The 13914-nt window shown below is 54.3% G+C and overlaps 1 protein-coding gene across 1 annotated transcript; it reads left to right on the top strand.

Annotated features, from left to right (window-relative positions):
* Positions 1-2112: 2112 nt before the first annotated feature.
* LOC142915524 (uncharacterized) lies at positions 2113-10546 on the top strand. The gene is made up of 3 exons (XM_076061280.1): positions 2113-3419; positions 5837-6028; positions 9590-10546. Exons 1-3 carry the CDS (start codon positions 2241-2243, stop codon positions 10544-10546), a joined length of 2328 nt encoding a protein of 775 aa, XP_075917395.1. The 5' UTR covers positions 2113-2240.
* The last annotated feature ends 3368 nt before the right edge of the window (positions 10547-13914 follow it).

Below are 13914 nucleotides of genomic sequence, written 5' to 3' on the forward strand. Positions count from 1 at the left end.
TGACTGTGCCCCCAACCACAGGTAAGTAGACACCGGGCAGCACGTGCTGTGTATGTCCGACGCTACACAGGGTCCTCGCAACGTGGTGATAATACGCCGTATCAACGACAATCGTACGATCCGTGATGATCGTACGATCCATCTGCTAGATACCGTCATATCCCCGTGATTGTTGTAGCTGGTTTAAATTTGTTTTATTTCCTGACCGGGAAAAACTAAAACATCAATAACAAATAGGTTCGTTAACGTCGTTAATAAATGGGCATCGTCCATTACATTAATGCTCTGCAATATTTTTCAAAATAATTGACGCCACGGTGATTGACCTGCATGATTTTCATAATGAAGATAATTACGTAATTTGTTTCAGTGGAGCTGACAGCATGTACCGAGTACGTTATAAGTGTGACAGATGGCCTTGATTATAAAATACTAGCTGTACTACCCGGCTTCGCCCAGGACTTGGATCCACAACGCCCGGCCGCCTTTGTCTCCCCAGTGGGGATGTTCACACACCACAGCAGTTACTCGTTTGAGGCTGAGACGACCTAGGGGAGGCCCAGGACCGGTTAAAATAATCGTCACCGGTGGTGGCCGTGAGCGGAAATCGAACTCGGGTCGCCGGGTTCGTAGCGCAGCGTAGCGCTAACCACTACACTACAATGTGTTACGCTTCCACACACACACAGACACACACACAGACACACACACAGACACACACAGACACACACACGGACACACACACAGACACACAGACACACACACAGACACACACAGACACGCACACATAGACACACACACAGTCACACACAGACACACACACAGACACACACACAGACACACACACACACGGACACAATGTATAAACCTCCACCCACTCGTGCAAGTGATGAATATAATAGTTAAGTGCCAATATGGCCTTGTAAACACGCGTCCACGTCACGTGCTCTCGCAATTAACTCATTAACCCGATTGGCAATCATTGACATCCACGCGCGTGGCTTCCCAGCGTCACGTGGCCGTCAAGGCATCGGCCAATCAATTATGCAAATTAGTGTCGCAATCCCACTGATTGATGAATCAAGGCGGGCAGGCTGAAGGAGGAGTGAGCCTAGTGAATAGTGAATTGTTCACTCGGTGCGTGTGTGGAGCGGTGGCTACCGCCGGCGCTGTGGAGGGCTTGTTAATGATCGTTCACTGGACTCGACATTGGTGGTGGTGGTGATGTTGTAAGGAGTTGGGGCACAAAGTGAAGCTTCACCTGGCCAGGAGCACGGTTTGTTGTCTCGAGTTTACGACGTTTGTTATTCGAGCTACAAATAGCCGAGTGGGGGGTGGGGTGTGGACGCGTGGCAGACCCCCAACTCTGTGCGTTCTCTACCGTAGTCTCCAGATTCATAGACGCACTTTCTGGAGAATGTGATCATTCTTAATTTCAACAACAACAAACACCGCGTTAAGCAGTAGTGGTAGTAGTAATAATACTGTAGCTCTTGGGTTACGTTATGCATTTCGTACAATGCCGAGCCGTTAGGATGTTTTGCGATGACCATAATATTAATGACTTAAAGCTTTCGTGACTGCAAGAATCACTTTTATGTTTCCTGCCTCAGCAGCTCGCCCGCTATACGATATTGTTATTATTTTATTTATTTATTTTCTATCTACGTGGCTTTACAGAAAGATCCAAAGAATATAATAATCATGTTTGTCAATCATCATCATCACCAGCTGTGATAGCATTAAGTGGCATCATCAGTTGAATCATCATCATCATCAGCAGCATCATCATCGGCCCTCGACAGCAGCAGCAGCAGCAGCATCATCACAGCCCTTGTCGCTATCTGACAGCATCATCATCACTGCCCTTGTCGCTATCTGACAGCATCATCATCACTGCCCTTGTCGCTATCTGACAGCATCATCATCACTGCCCTTGTCGCTATCTGACAGCATCAGCATCACTGCCCTTGTCGCTATCTGACAGCAGCATCATCACTGCCCTTGTCGCTATCTGACATCATCATCATCACTGCCCTTGTCGCTATCTGACAGCATCATCATCACTGCCCTTGTCGCTATCTGACAGCATCATCATCACTGTCCTTGTCGCTATCTGACAGCATCATCATCACTGTCCTTGTCGCTATCTGACATCATCATCATCACTGCCCTTGTCGCTATCTGACAGCATCATCATCATCGGCAACAGAGGCAGCAGCAGCAGCGTCACGACCGCCATGCAGTGCAGCGCTGCCAGCGAGACTCTTCCCAACTCCTTAGCAGGAGGAGGAGAGGCCGCAGCCGCGAGCACCACGTGGCCACTCGCAGGCGCTGCGTCACATGGTGTCGGCACCGGGCTAGTCTCACTATCGCAGGGTTACCTGCACGTACCTCCAGGTGTGCCTTGGCCAGGTGTGTCTGTGTATCAGCCAGGTGTGTCTGTGTACCAGCCAGGTGTGCCTGTGTATCAGCCAGGTGTGGGTGAGTACCAGCCAGGTGTGTCTGTGTATCAGCCAGGTGTGGGTGAGTGCCAGCCAGGTGTGTCTGTGTATCGGCCAGGCGTGGGTGAGTGCCAGCCAGGCTCTCAGAAGGGCCACGCTCGTTGGGGGTTCGCGACGGGCGTGTGGCCGGTGTCGACGCCGGCGTGGGCAGCGGGCGAGCGGCAGGTAGGGCGGCTTATTCCACGTGCTAGCGGCGGTGATGGCAGTGGTGGTGTTGATTACGGTGGCAGTGGTGGTTATGACATTGGTGGTGATGGTAGTGGTGGTATTGATGATGGTGGTGGTGGTAGTGGTGGTGTTGGTAGTGCTGGTTGTAATATTGATGGTGGCAATGGTGGTGATGGTAGAAGTGGTATTGATGATGGTGGTGGTAGTGTTGGTAGTGGTGGTTGTAATATTGATGGTGGCAATGGTGGTGATATTGACGGTGGTGTTGGTAGTGATAGTGCTGGTTGTAATATTGATGGTGGCAATGGTGGTGATGGTAGTAGTGGTAGTGACGGTGGTGTTGGTCGTGGTAGTGCTGGTTGTAATATTGATGGTGGCAATGGTGGCGATGGTAGTAGTGGTAGTGACGGTGGTGTTGGTCGTGGTAGTGCTGGTTGTAATATTGATGGTGGCAATGGTGGTGATGGTAGTGGTGGTATTGACGGTGGTGTTGGTAGTGATAGTGCTGGTTGTAATATTGACGGTGGCGATGGTGGCGATGGTAGTAGTGGTAGTGATGGTGGCGGTGGTGGTAGCAGTGAGGTGTTATTGTGGCACGGCGTGAAAGCCCTTGGCGCTGCTGCTGCTGCTGCCGCTGTGAGCCAGGCAGGCACCAGGCGCGCCCCGCCGGCACCCCCGGCCGGGGTGATCTGCTGCGTGGCGGCGCGCGACGCCTCGCACGGCCGTGCCATCCCACAACGCTCACAGGTAACGGAGCTCCCTCACCACCCCCCCCCCCCCGCGATGTCGTGAACGTCAACACACATTGCACAGTAGGTCCTCATTAAGACCACACATTTATTTCACCGATCTGTAGTGCAAACGAATTAATGCATGTGTGTGTGTGTATGCATCTTCATTCGCGTGCGCCTATCTCCGACATTTCAGGAGATTAATTCCCGCCGCCTTTCCAGTCCTGCCAGGGTCGATAAAATAACGACCACTTTGTTGGGGGGGGGGGAGTTGAAAGGGATCGGCCCCGCCAGAGGAATATGGAATTTCCACCATCGGCTCAGGGCTGTGAAACCGGACACGAGCACCGCCGCTCACCTGAGCGGCAAATCACTTCGACCTCGACTTGACCTTCAGCAGAAACAAAATCACGTGCCTTGTGAACGCCTCTGATGCACCACAGTGCCTTGTGAATGCCTCTGATGTGCCACGTGCCTTGTGAACGCCTCTGATGCACCACAGTGCCTTGTGAATGCCTCTGATGTGCCACGTGCCTTGTGAACGCGTCTGATGCACCACAGTGCCTTGTGAACGTCTCTGATGCACCACAGTGCCTTGTGAACGCCTCTGATGCACGTGACGTGCCTTGTGAACGCTTCTGATGCACCACAGTGCCTTGTGAACGCCTCTGATGTGCCACAGTGCCTTGTGAACGCCTCTGATGCACGTGTGTGCCTTGTGAATGCCTCTGATGCACCACGGTGCCTTGTGAACGCGTCTGATGCACCACAGTGCCTTGTGAACGCCTCTGATGCACCACAGTGCCTTGTGAACGCCTCTGATGCACGTGACGTGCCTTGTGAACGCCTCTGACGCACCACAGTGCCTTGTGAACGCCTCTGACGCACCACAGTGCCTTGTGAACGCCTCTGATGCACCACGGTGCCTTGTGAACGCCTCTGATGCACCACAGTGCCTTGTGAACGCCTCTGATGCACCACAGTGCCTTGTGAACGCCTCTGATGCACCACAGTGCCTTGTGAACGTCTCTGATGCACCACAGTGCCTTGTGAACGCCTCTGATGCACCACGGTGCCTTGTGAACGCCTCTGATGCGTCACGTGCCTTGTGAACGCCTCTGATGTACCACAGTGCCTTGTGAACGCCTCTGATGCACCACAGTGCCTTGTGAACGCCTCTGATGCACCACAGTGCCTTGTAAACTCCTCTGATGCACCACAGAGCCTTGTGAACGCCTCTGATGCACCACGGTGCCTTGTGAACGTCTCTGATGCACCACGGTGCCTTGTGAACGCCTCTGATGCACCACAGTGCCTTGTGAACGCCTCTGATGCGCCACAGTGCCTTGTGAACGCCTCTGATGCACCACGGTGCCTTGAGAACGTCTCTGATGCACCACGGTGCCTTGTGAACGTCTCTGATGCACCACGGTGCCTTGCGAACGCCTCTGATGCACGTGACGTGCCTTGTGAACACCTCTGATGCACGTGACGTGCCTTATGAACGCCTCTGATGCACCACAGTGCCTTGTGAATGTCTCTGATGCACCACAGTGCCTTGTGAACGTCTCTGATGCACGTGACGTGCCTTGTGAACGCCTCTGATGCACGTGACGTGCCTTGTGAACGCCTCTGATGCACGTGACGTGCCTTGTGAACGCCTCTGATGCACCACAGTGCCTTGTGACCGCCTCTGATGCACCACAGTGCCTTGTGAACGCCTCTGATGCACCACAGTGCCTTGTGAACGCCTCTGATGCACCACAGTGCCTTGTGAACGCCTCTGATGCACCACGGTGCCTTGTGAACGTCTCTGATGCACCACGGTGCCTTGTGAACGCCTCTGATGCACCACAGTGCCTTGTGAACGCCTCTGATGCGCCACAGTGCCTTGTGAACGCCTCTGATGCACCACGGTGCCTTGAGAACGTCTCTGATGCACCACGGTGCCTTGTGAACGTCTCTGATGCACCACGGTGCCTTGTGAACGCCTCTGATGCACGTGACGTGCCTTGTGAACGCCTCTAATGCACGTGACGTGCCTTGTGAACGTCTCTGATGCACCACAGTGCCTTGTGAACGTCTCTGATGCACCACAGTGCCTTTTGAACGTCTCTGATGCACGTGACGTGCCTTGTGAACGCCTCTGATGCACGTGATGTGCCTTGTGAACGTCTCTGATGCACTACAGTGCCTTGTGAACGTCTCTGATGCACCACAGTGCCTTGTGAACGCCTCTGATGCACGTGACATGCCTTGTGAACGTCTCTGATGCACCACAGTGCCTTGTGAACGCCTCTGATGCACGTGACGTGCCTTGTGAACGCCTCTGATGCACCACAGTGCCTTGTGACCGCCTCTGATGCACCACAGTGCCTTGTGAACGCCTCTGATGCACCACAGTGCCTTGTGAATGTCTCTGATGCACCATAGAGCCCCGTCGCCCCCTGCGCCACGGAGCGGCTGCACGCCGGCTCCCGGGGGTCACGTGACCTGTGGGGCTCCGTGACCCCTCTGGGACCCGTGGCCTCCGCGGACCCGGCGAGACTCCGGCAGTGGCCTTCGGGACCCGCGGGGCCTTCGGAGCCGGGCCGACCCCCGGGGCACCCCTGGCCTGGCCAGCCGGTGAGGGGCGGTGTTGACTGTGTTGTCTTCACTGTGTTGTGTTCACTGTGTTGTCTTCACTGTGTTGTGTTCACTGTGTTGTGTTCGATGTGTTGTGTTCGCTGTGTTGGCTGTGTTCGCTGTGATGTGTTCGCTGTGTTGTGTTGGGTGTGTTGTGTTGGCTGTGCTGTGTTGGCTGTGTTGTGTTTGTTGTGTTCGCTGTGCTGTGTTCGCTGTGCTGTGTTCACTGTGTTGTGTTGGCTGTGTTGTGTTCACTGTGTTGTGTTGGCTGTGTTGTGTTCACTGTGTTGTGTTCGCTGTGTTGTGTTCGCTGTGTTGTGTTGGCTGTGTTGTGTTTGCTGTGCTGTGTTCACTGTGTTGTGTTGGCTGTGTTGTGTTGGCTGTGCTGTGTTCGCTGTGTTGTGTTCGCTGTGCTGTGTTCGCTGTGTTGTGTTGGCTGTGTTGTGTTCGCTGTGTTGTGTTCACTGTGTTGTGTTGGCTGTGTTGTGTTTGTTGTGTTCGCTGTGTTGTGTTGGCTGTGCTGTGTTGGCTGTGTTGTGTTGGCTGTGTTGTGTTTGTTGTGTTCGCTGTGTTGTCTTCGCTGTGCTGTGTTCACTGTGTTGTGTTGGCTGTGTTGTGTTCACTGTGTTGTGTTGGCTGTGTTGTGTTCACTGTGTTCGCTGTGTTGTGTTCACTGTGTTGTGTTGGCTGTGTTGTGTTCACTGTGTTGGCTGTGCTGTGTTCACTGTGTTGTGTTGGCTGTGTTGTGTTCGCTGTGCTGTGTTCGCTGTGTTGTGTTCACTGTGTTGTGTTCGCTGTGCTGTGTTCGCTGTGTTGTGTTCACTGTGTTGTGTTGGCTGTGTTGTGTTGGCTGTGTTGTGTTCGCTGTGCTGTGTTCGCTGTGTTGTGTTCACTGTGCTGTGTTGGCTGTGTTGTGTTCGCTGTGTTGTGTTGGCTGTGTTTGCTGTGTTGTGCTGTTTTGGCTGTGTTGTGTTCGCTGTATTCGCTGTGCTGTGTTGGCTGTGTTGTGTTCACTGTGTTGTGTTGGCTGTGTTGTGTTCACTGTGTTGGCTGTGCTGTGTTCACTGTGTTGTGTTGGCTGTGTTGTGTTCGCTGTGCTGTGTTCGCTGTGTTGTGTTCACTGTGTTGTGTTCGCTGTGCTGTGTTCGCTGTGTTGTGTTCACTGTGTTGTGTTGGCTGTGTTGTGTTGGCTGTGTTGTGTTCGCTGTGCTGTGTTCGCTGTGTTGTGTTCACTGTGCTGTGTTGGCTGTGTTGTGTTCGCTGTGTTGTGTTGGCTGTGTTTGCTGTGTTGTGCTGTTTTGGCTGTGTTGTGTTCGCTGTATTCGCTGTGCTGTGTTGGCTGTGTTGTGTTCGCTGTGTTGGCTGTGTTGTGCTGTGTTGGCTGTGTTGTGTTCGCTGTGTTCGCTGTGTTTGCTGTGTTGGCTGTGCTGTGTTCGCTGTGTTGTGTTCGCTGTGCTGTGTTCGCTGTGTTCGCTGTGTTGTGTTCGCTGTGTTCGCTGTGTTCGCTGTGCTGTGTTGGCTGTGCTGTGTTGGCTGTGTTGTGTTCACTGTGTTGTGTTAGCTGTGTTGTGTTGGCTGTGTTGTGTTCGCTGTGTTGTGTTGGCTGTGTTCGCTGTGTTGTGCTGTTTTGGCTGTGTTGTGTTCGCTGTATTCGCTGTGCTGTGTTGGCTGTGTTGTGTTCGCTGTGTTGGCTGTGTTGTGCTGTGTTGGCTGTGTTGTGTTCGCTGTATTCGCTGTGCTGTGTTGTGTTCGCTGTGTTGGCTGTGTTGTGCTGTGTTGGCTGTGTTGTGTTCGCTGTGTTCGCTGTGTTTGCTGTGTTGGCTGTGCTGTGTTCTCTGTGTTGTGTTCGCTGTGTTCGCTGTGTTGGCTGTGTTGGCTGTGCTGTGTTGGCTGTGTTGTGTTGTGTTGGCTGTGTTGTGTTCGCCGTGCTGTGTTGGCTGTGCTGTGTTGGCTGTGTTGTGTTCGCTGTGTTGGCTGTGTTGTGCTGTGTTGGCTGTGTTGTGTTCGCTGTATTCGCTGTGCTGTGTTGTGTTCGCTGTGTTGGCTGTGTTGTGCTGTGTTGGCTGTGTTGTGTTCGCTGTGTTCGCTGTGTTTGCTGTGTTGGCTGTGTTGTGTTCGCTGTGTTGTGTTCGCTGTGTTGTTTTGGCTGTGTTGTGTTCACTGTGTTCGCTGTGTTGTGTTCACTGTGTTGTGTTGGCTGTGTTGTGTTCGCTGTGCTGTGTTCGCTGTGTTGTGTTCACTGTGTTGTGTTCGCTGTGCTTTGTTCGCTGTGTTGTGTTCACTGTGTTGTGTTGGCTGTGTTGTGTTGGCTGTGTTGTGTTCGCTGTGCTGTGTTCGCTGTGTTGTGTTCACTGTGCTGTGTTGGCTGTGTTGTGTTCGCTGTGTTGTGTTGGCTGTGTTCGCTGTGTTGTGCTGTTTTGGCTGTGTTGTGTTCACTGTATTCGCTGTGCTGTGTTGGCTGTGTTGTGTTCGCTGTGTTGGCTGTGTTGTGCTGTGTTGGCTGTGTTGTGTTCGCTGTGTTCGCTGTGTTTGCTGTGTTGGCTGTGCTGTGTTCGCTGTGTTGTGTTCGCTGTGCTGTGTTCGCTGTGTTCGCTGTGTTGTGTTCGCTGTGTTCGCTGTGTTCGCTGCGCTGTGTTGGCTGTGCTGTGTTGGCTGTGTTGTGTTCACTGTGTTGTGTTAGCTGTGTTGTGTTGGCTGTGTTGTGTTCGCTGTGTTGTGTTGGCTGTGTTCGCTGTGTTGTGCTGTTTTGGCTGTGTTGTGTTCGCTGTATTCGCTGTGCTGTGTTGGCTGTGTTGTGTTCGCTGTGTTGGCTGTGTTGTGCTGTGTTGGCTGTGTTGTGTTCGCTGTATTCGCTGTGCTGTGTTGGCTGTGTTGTGTTCACTGTGTTGGCTGTGTTGTGCTGTGTTGGCTGTGTTGTGTTCGCTGTGTTCGCTGTGTTTGCTGTGTTGGCTGTGCTGTGTTCGCTGTGTTGTGTTCACTGTGTTCGCTGTGTTGGCTGTGTTGGCTGTGCTGTGTTGGCTGTGTTGTGTTGTGTTGGCTGTGTTGTGTTCGCCGTGCTGTGTTGGCTGTGCTGTGTTGGCTGTGCTGTGTTCGCTGTGTTGTGTTCGCTGTGTTGTGTTCACTGTGTTCGCTGTGTTTGCTGTGTTGGCTGTGTTGTGTTCGCTGTGTTGTGTTTGCCGTGCTGTGTTGGCTGTGCTGTGTTCGCTGTGTTGTGTTCGCTGTGTTGTGTTCACTGTGTTCACTGTGTTGGGTGTGTTCGCTGTGTTGTGTTTGCTGTGTTCGCTGTGCTGTGTTCACTGTGTTGGCTGTGTTGTGTTTGCTGTTTGCCACGAGGGTGACCGCGGTTTGTCAGTGACTCGCAGTCTCTGTTGCGGTCTCTGTGGTGCGGCAGTCGAAGCCCAACGGGGCAGGTCGCGTGCGGCGGGCCGAGGCGTGGGGGTGGCCGCCGCCTCTCCCCGAGTCGTCTTGGCCAGCGTGGAAGAGCAGGCCGACGAATTTACCCCCCCCCCCCCCCCATCGAGAGGGGTCGCTCACTCTCGCCCTGCGCTTCTCTTTCCGCAGCGCCGAGCACCGGGCCACCGAGGGGGAGGCCCGGCGCCGCCACCCCGGTTGTTCCGCACCCCGGCACCGGAGCTCTTCTCTGCCATGCAGCGCGGCGAGCTGCGAGACGACTCCCAGCCAAGTCTCATCGATATCGTCCTCCTGCAGCACCACTACCACCAGCAGCAGCAGCAGCAGGTCCACTACCACCAGCAGCAGCAGCAGGTCCACCACCAGCAGCAGCAGGTCCACTACCACCACCAGCAGCAGCAGCAGGTCCACCACCACCACCAGCAGCAGCAGGTCCACTACCACCACCAGCAGCAGCAGCAGGTCCACCACCACCACCACCACCAGCAGCAGCAGGTCCACTACCACCAACAGCAGCAGCAGCAGCAGCAGGTCCACCACCACCACCAGGTCCACCACCACCAGCAGCAGCAGCAGGTCCACCAGCAGCAGCAGGTCCACCACCACCAGCAGCAGCAGGTCCACCACCAGCAGCAGGTCCACCACCAGCAGCAGGTCCACCACCACCAGCAGCAGGTCCACCACCACCAGCAGCCACAGCAGCAGCGGATGCTGCAAGCGGGGTCGTCCTGCGTGGTTCTCAAGGGGTCTCAGATTCCAGCTGGGCTCTGCAGGACTCTCACGGGTCCCTCCAGCACCTCCAGCACCTCCACCACCTCCACCGCCGTCTGCTCCACCACCTCCACCGCCGTCTGCTCCAGCACCACCACCACCGTCTGCTCCACCACCTCCACCGCCGTCTGCTCCACCACCTCCACCACCGTCTGCTCCACCTCCTCGCGCTCTTCCCGCTGGAGCTCCTCCGCCTCCCAGAGGACAGCGACTGCTGCCGCGTTAGCTCGGAAGAGCAAAGCGAACGTGCGCGAAAGGCTCCGGGTGAGAAGCCACGATCCCCTTAGGTTGACTCAGACTAAAATAAAACTTGGGGGGGGAGGGGAGGGGGGGTGATATGGCCCAGCGGTGGCACGTTCGAGACTCAGTTCGGATCTCGCAGGCCACCCCAGCGATTACGTGAATAGAGTAGCCCATCGTGGTCCATGTGAGTGACGTTTTAAACATTGACACTGCACCTACATCAGTTGGGACCACACGTAGCAGCGACAGTCTCCTCCAGACTGGCCCCCACTTGCAGGCCGGGCGTCACGTGGTGCAGCACGAGGACAGCTGCCACTGGGAGAGCTGGCGGGTGCCCTTTCAAACGTCTGAGGTGTAAAACGTAAAGTCGCTCATCGTCGCGCGAAGAGATGGCCCAAGACGAGGACGCCGCGTAAAACAAATAATTTTTTAACTTAAAACTCGGATCCGTCCGTCCGTCCGTGTGCCCATCCTCCCACGCGTCCGTTTCTCTCCCCGTGCTTTTGAGTGACTTCGCGTTTACATTATGAGACCTCCTTTGCCAGTAACAAGATATAGTAATAGGTTTTACCCTTGTACGCCTTTTGGCGTCATCTGGTCCAACACCAATGGAGACTAGGCTCTAAGAAAAGCCGTCTCGGGTGTGGACCAATCAAATTCAAGGACAGTGCATATTATTATCAGAGTTGTCTCTTTTGTTTACATTTTGACTGCTTGTGTTGTGGTTATTGCAAACATGATGCCTTGAATAAATGTGTCAGTTTGTGTGCCAGTTAAAAGGGTAAAACCTATTACTATGACTTCGCGTTATCGTGGCCTGCCGTGCGGTTGTTGGAACGCGGCACGGGGTGACGCGAGACGGTTGAAGTCTGGTCGAACCGAGTCCTCGCCCACGGGTGGCGGAACGAGTTAAATTCACGGGAACAAAAATCCCGTGCTGGTGGCGAGAGAAGAGCGATAGGGAGGGCGACTGACCGCCAGCGAGCGACGGGAAGCGAATCGGCGATTCACCGGATCGTCAATCGCCTTCGACGCCGCTCGGCCCTCGAGCGCCGCCGCTCAAGGGCCAAGCGGCGTCCATCCCCGGCACTGACGGCGTGTCCGCGCGCGTCCGTCCGTCTGCGTGTCCGTGCCCTCAGGCGCGAAACCTGAACCGCGCGTTCCTGCTCCTGCGTCGCCTGCTGCCGCCGGACCGCCTCCGGCCGTCGCGGGCGGCGACGCTGCGCGCGACGGTTCGCTACATCGGCCTGCTGCAGGCCGTGCTGGCGGAGACCGCCGCGGCACGCGGCTCCTCCCCGCGTGGCGCGTGACAGCGCGGGGAGGGAGGGGGGAGCGGCGGTCAACCCACCTCGGAATGCAGCAGTGTGTGTGTTTGGTGAAGGGTGTCCCACCGACTCGGCCAGGTGCGTACACGTAGGTGCGCGTGAGCACGATGCCAACCGTGCGCTAGTCGGAGATGGGGGGGCGAGGGGGGGGGAAGGACAAAAACAGTTCTAAGTAATATTATATTCTTAGCTCTTTCAGTAAAGTCACGTTGAAGGGAAACAATAAAATAATAAAATATATATAACAATAACATATTTATTATTTTATTGTTTCCTTTCAACGTGACTTTACTGAAAGAGCTAAGAATATGAATTACTGCAGTCACGAAAGCTTTAAATCAGTTGTAAGTGAATTAGTTTTCAACGTCAGATGATCATTTCAAAGTGCACAGCTCCCGTGGTGAGCGTTGTGTAAACGTCACGATGCCACGTGCACACGGCACGATGCCACGTGCACGGACCGCCCGCGTACCCGCCGGGTAGGTGGCTACGAGTTTGCCGGAACGCTCGACGACCCTCGCCACTCGTTCCCCGAGCTCCTTAGCCCATCACCCAGTGGCGTGGGCTCCGTGGCGAGACCTTTGACGTCCGCTCGTGCTGCGGCCCAAACGTCGTGATTTTTTATTGTTTTATTTTATTTTTACCCGCGTGACTTTACCGAATAGAACCAAAGAGCGTGGATCCTCGCAGTCACGAAAGCTTCAAATCTAGAATTGATAGCCTGTACGGGGAGGGTTTTCACCTATCTGTTAGAGCTTTTAACAGACAACGGGACAAGAATCACCTGATGAAGGCCGCTTGTGTTGTGACCGAAACGTCGTGATTTTTTATTGTTTTTTTACCCACGTGACTTTACCGAATAGAACCAAAGAGTGTGTGGATCCTCGCGTTCACGAAAGCTTCCAATCTAGAATTTTTTTGCTCGTCTGCTTCGGCACCGTCGCCGCGGTACGTCGGGACTTGCGAGCGCGCCACGCCGCCCCACGGTTTGTTATTTAGGGTCGCGTTCCTTAATATTTGTTGTTTGAGTGAGCCTCGAGATTTATTGTTTTCCCCCAATCGTTGACGCGGTTTCAACAACATTCTCGAATTTGCGCGGCGTTCTGGTTTTGTGTGCGTGGGCGCGTCGAAGGATTATCGACTTATTTCCACGTGAGCTAAAGTTTCCACAGCCGCGTGATTTGCAACGTTCCGCGCGTACGAGCTTGTCGCCCCGGTCGCACGTTTGCTGCCGCGCGATTCGTCCGAAACGCTAAAATAAACAACCGCCGGATGAACCGATAGCGCGTACATCGCGAGCCGCGAGGACCGACGTCGCAGACAGCGGGGTCGAAATACGGCGCGCGGAGGCCGCGGGAGAGTCCGGCTTCGGCTCTGCCGAGTCCGGGAGGTCAAAACCGCCGACCTCTGGGCGGCGATTCGGGCGCGTGACATCGTCCGTTGCAACCGCGTCGGCTTGCCCGGCGTGACGCGTGTGGCGGACCGCGCGCGTGTAACTAACGCGGCATGTGCGACGCGCGAGCGACGTTGCGAATCGCGCGGGCCAACGCGTGCGAATCGCGCGCAAGTTACGCGCCGACGTAACGACGCCTCGGGTGACGGCTCAAGCAAAGCGTTGCTCGTGGGGCGTTGGAAACCAGACGCCGGATAGTTAGACGGAGATCGCGAATGCAAGGCATCCGGGCCACCCCGCGCTAAACGTTGTACGCATTGAACACGAAGCGCGCAATCCCGCCAGGCACTCCGTGCCACTACAACCACCGCAATCTTGTTCTTGGTTCTTGCGGTAAAGTCACCGCCACGTAGAAGGGAAACAATAAAATAATAAAAATATAAAACAATAAAATTCTCACGACGTTTCGACTGCGACACAAGAAGCAATCATCATCAGGTGTGAAAACCACAGCAAGAACAATTTGAAAAAAGTGGCTTTTTTTTACTACTACACCTGATGATGATTGCTTGTGTTGCATTCAAAACGTCGTGAGAATTTTATTGTTTTATATTTTTATTATTTTATTGTTTCCCTTCTACGTGTTGGTGACTTTACCGAAAAGAACCAAGAATATGAATCCCCGCAATCGCGAAAGCTTTACATCAAAATTCACCACAATCTTGTAAAGCAAATACAACACA

This window comes from Petromyzon marinus, unplaced genomic scaffold (assembly GCF_048934315.1).
Source record: "Petromyzon marinus isolate PM22_M1 ecotype Great Lakes invasive population unplaced genomic scaffold, UKy_Petmar_22M1.pri1.0 PM_G_Scaffold_32, whole genome shotgun sequence".
Taxonomy (NCBI): Eukaryota; Metazoa; Chordata; class Hyperoartia; order Petromyzontiformes; family Petromyzontidae; genus Petromyzon; species Petromyzon marinus.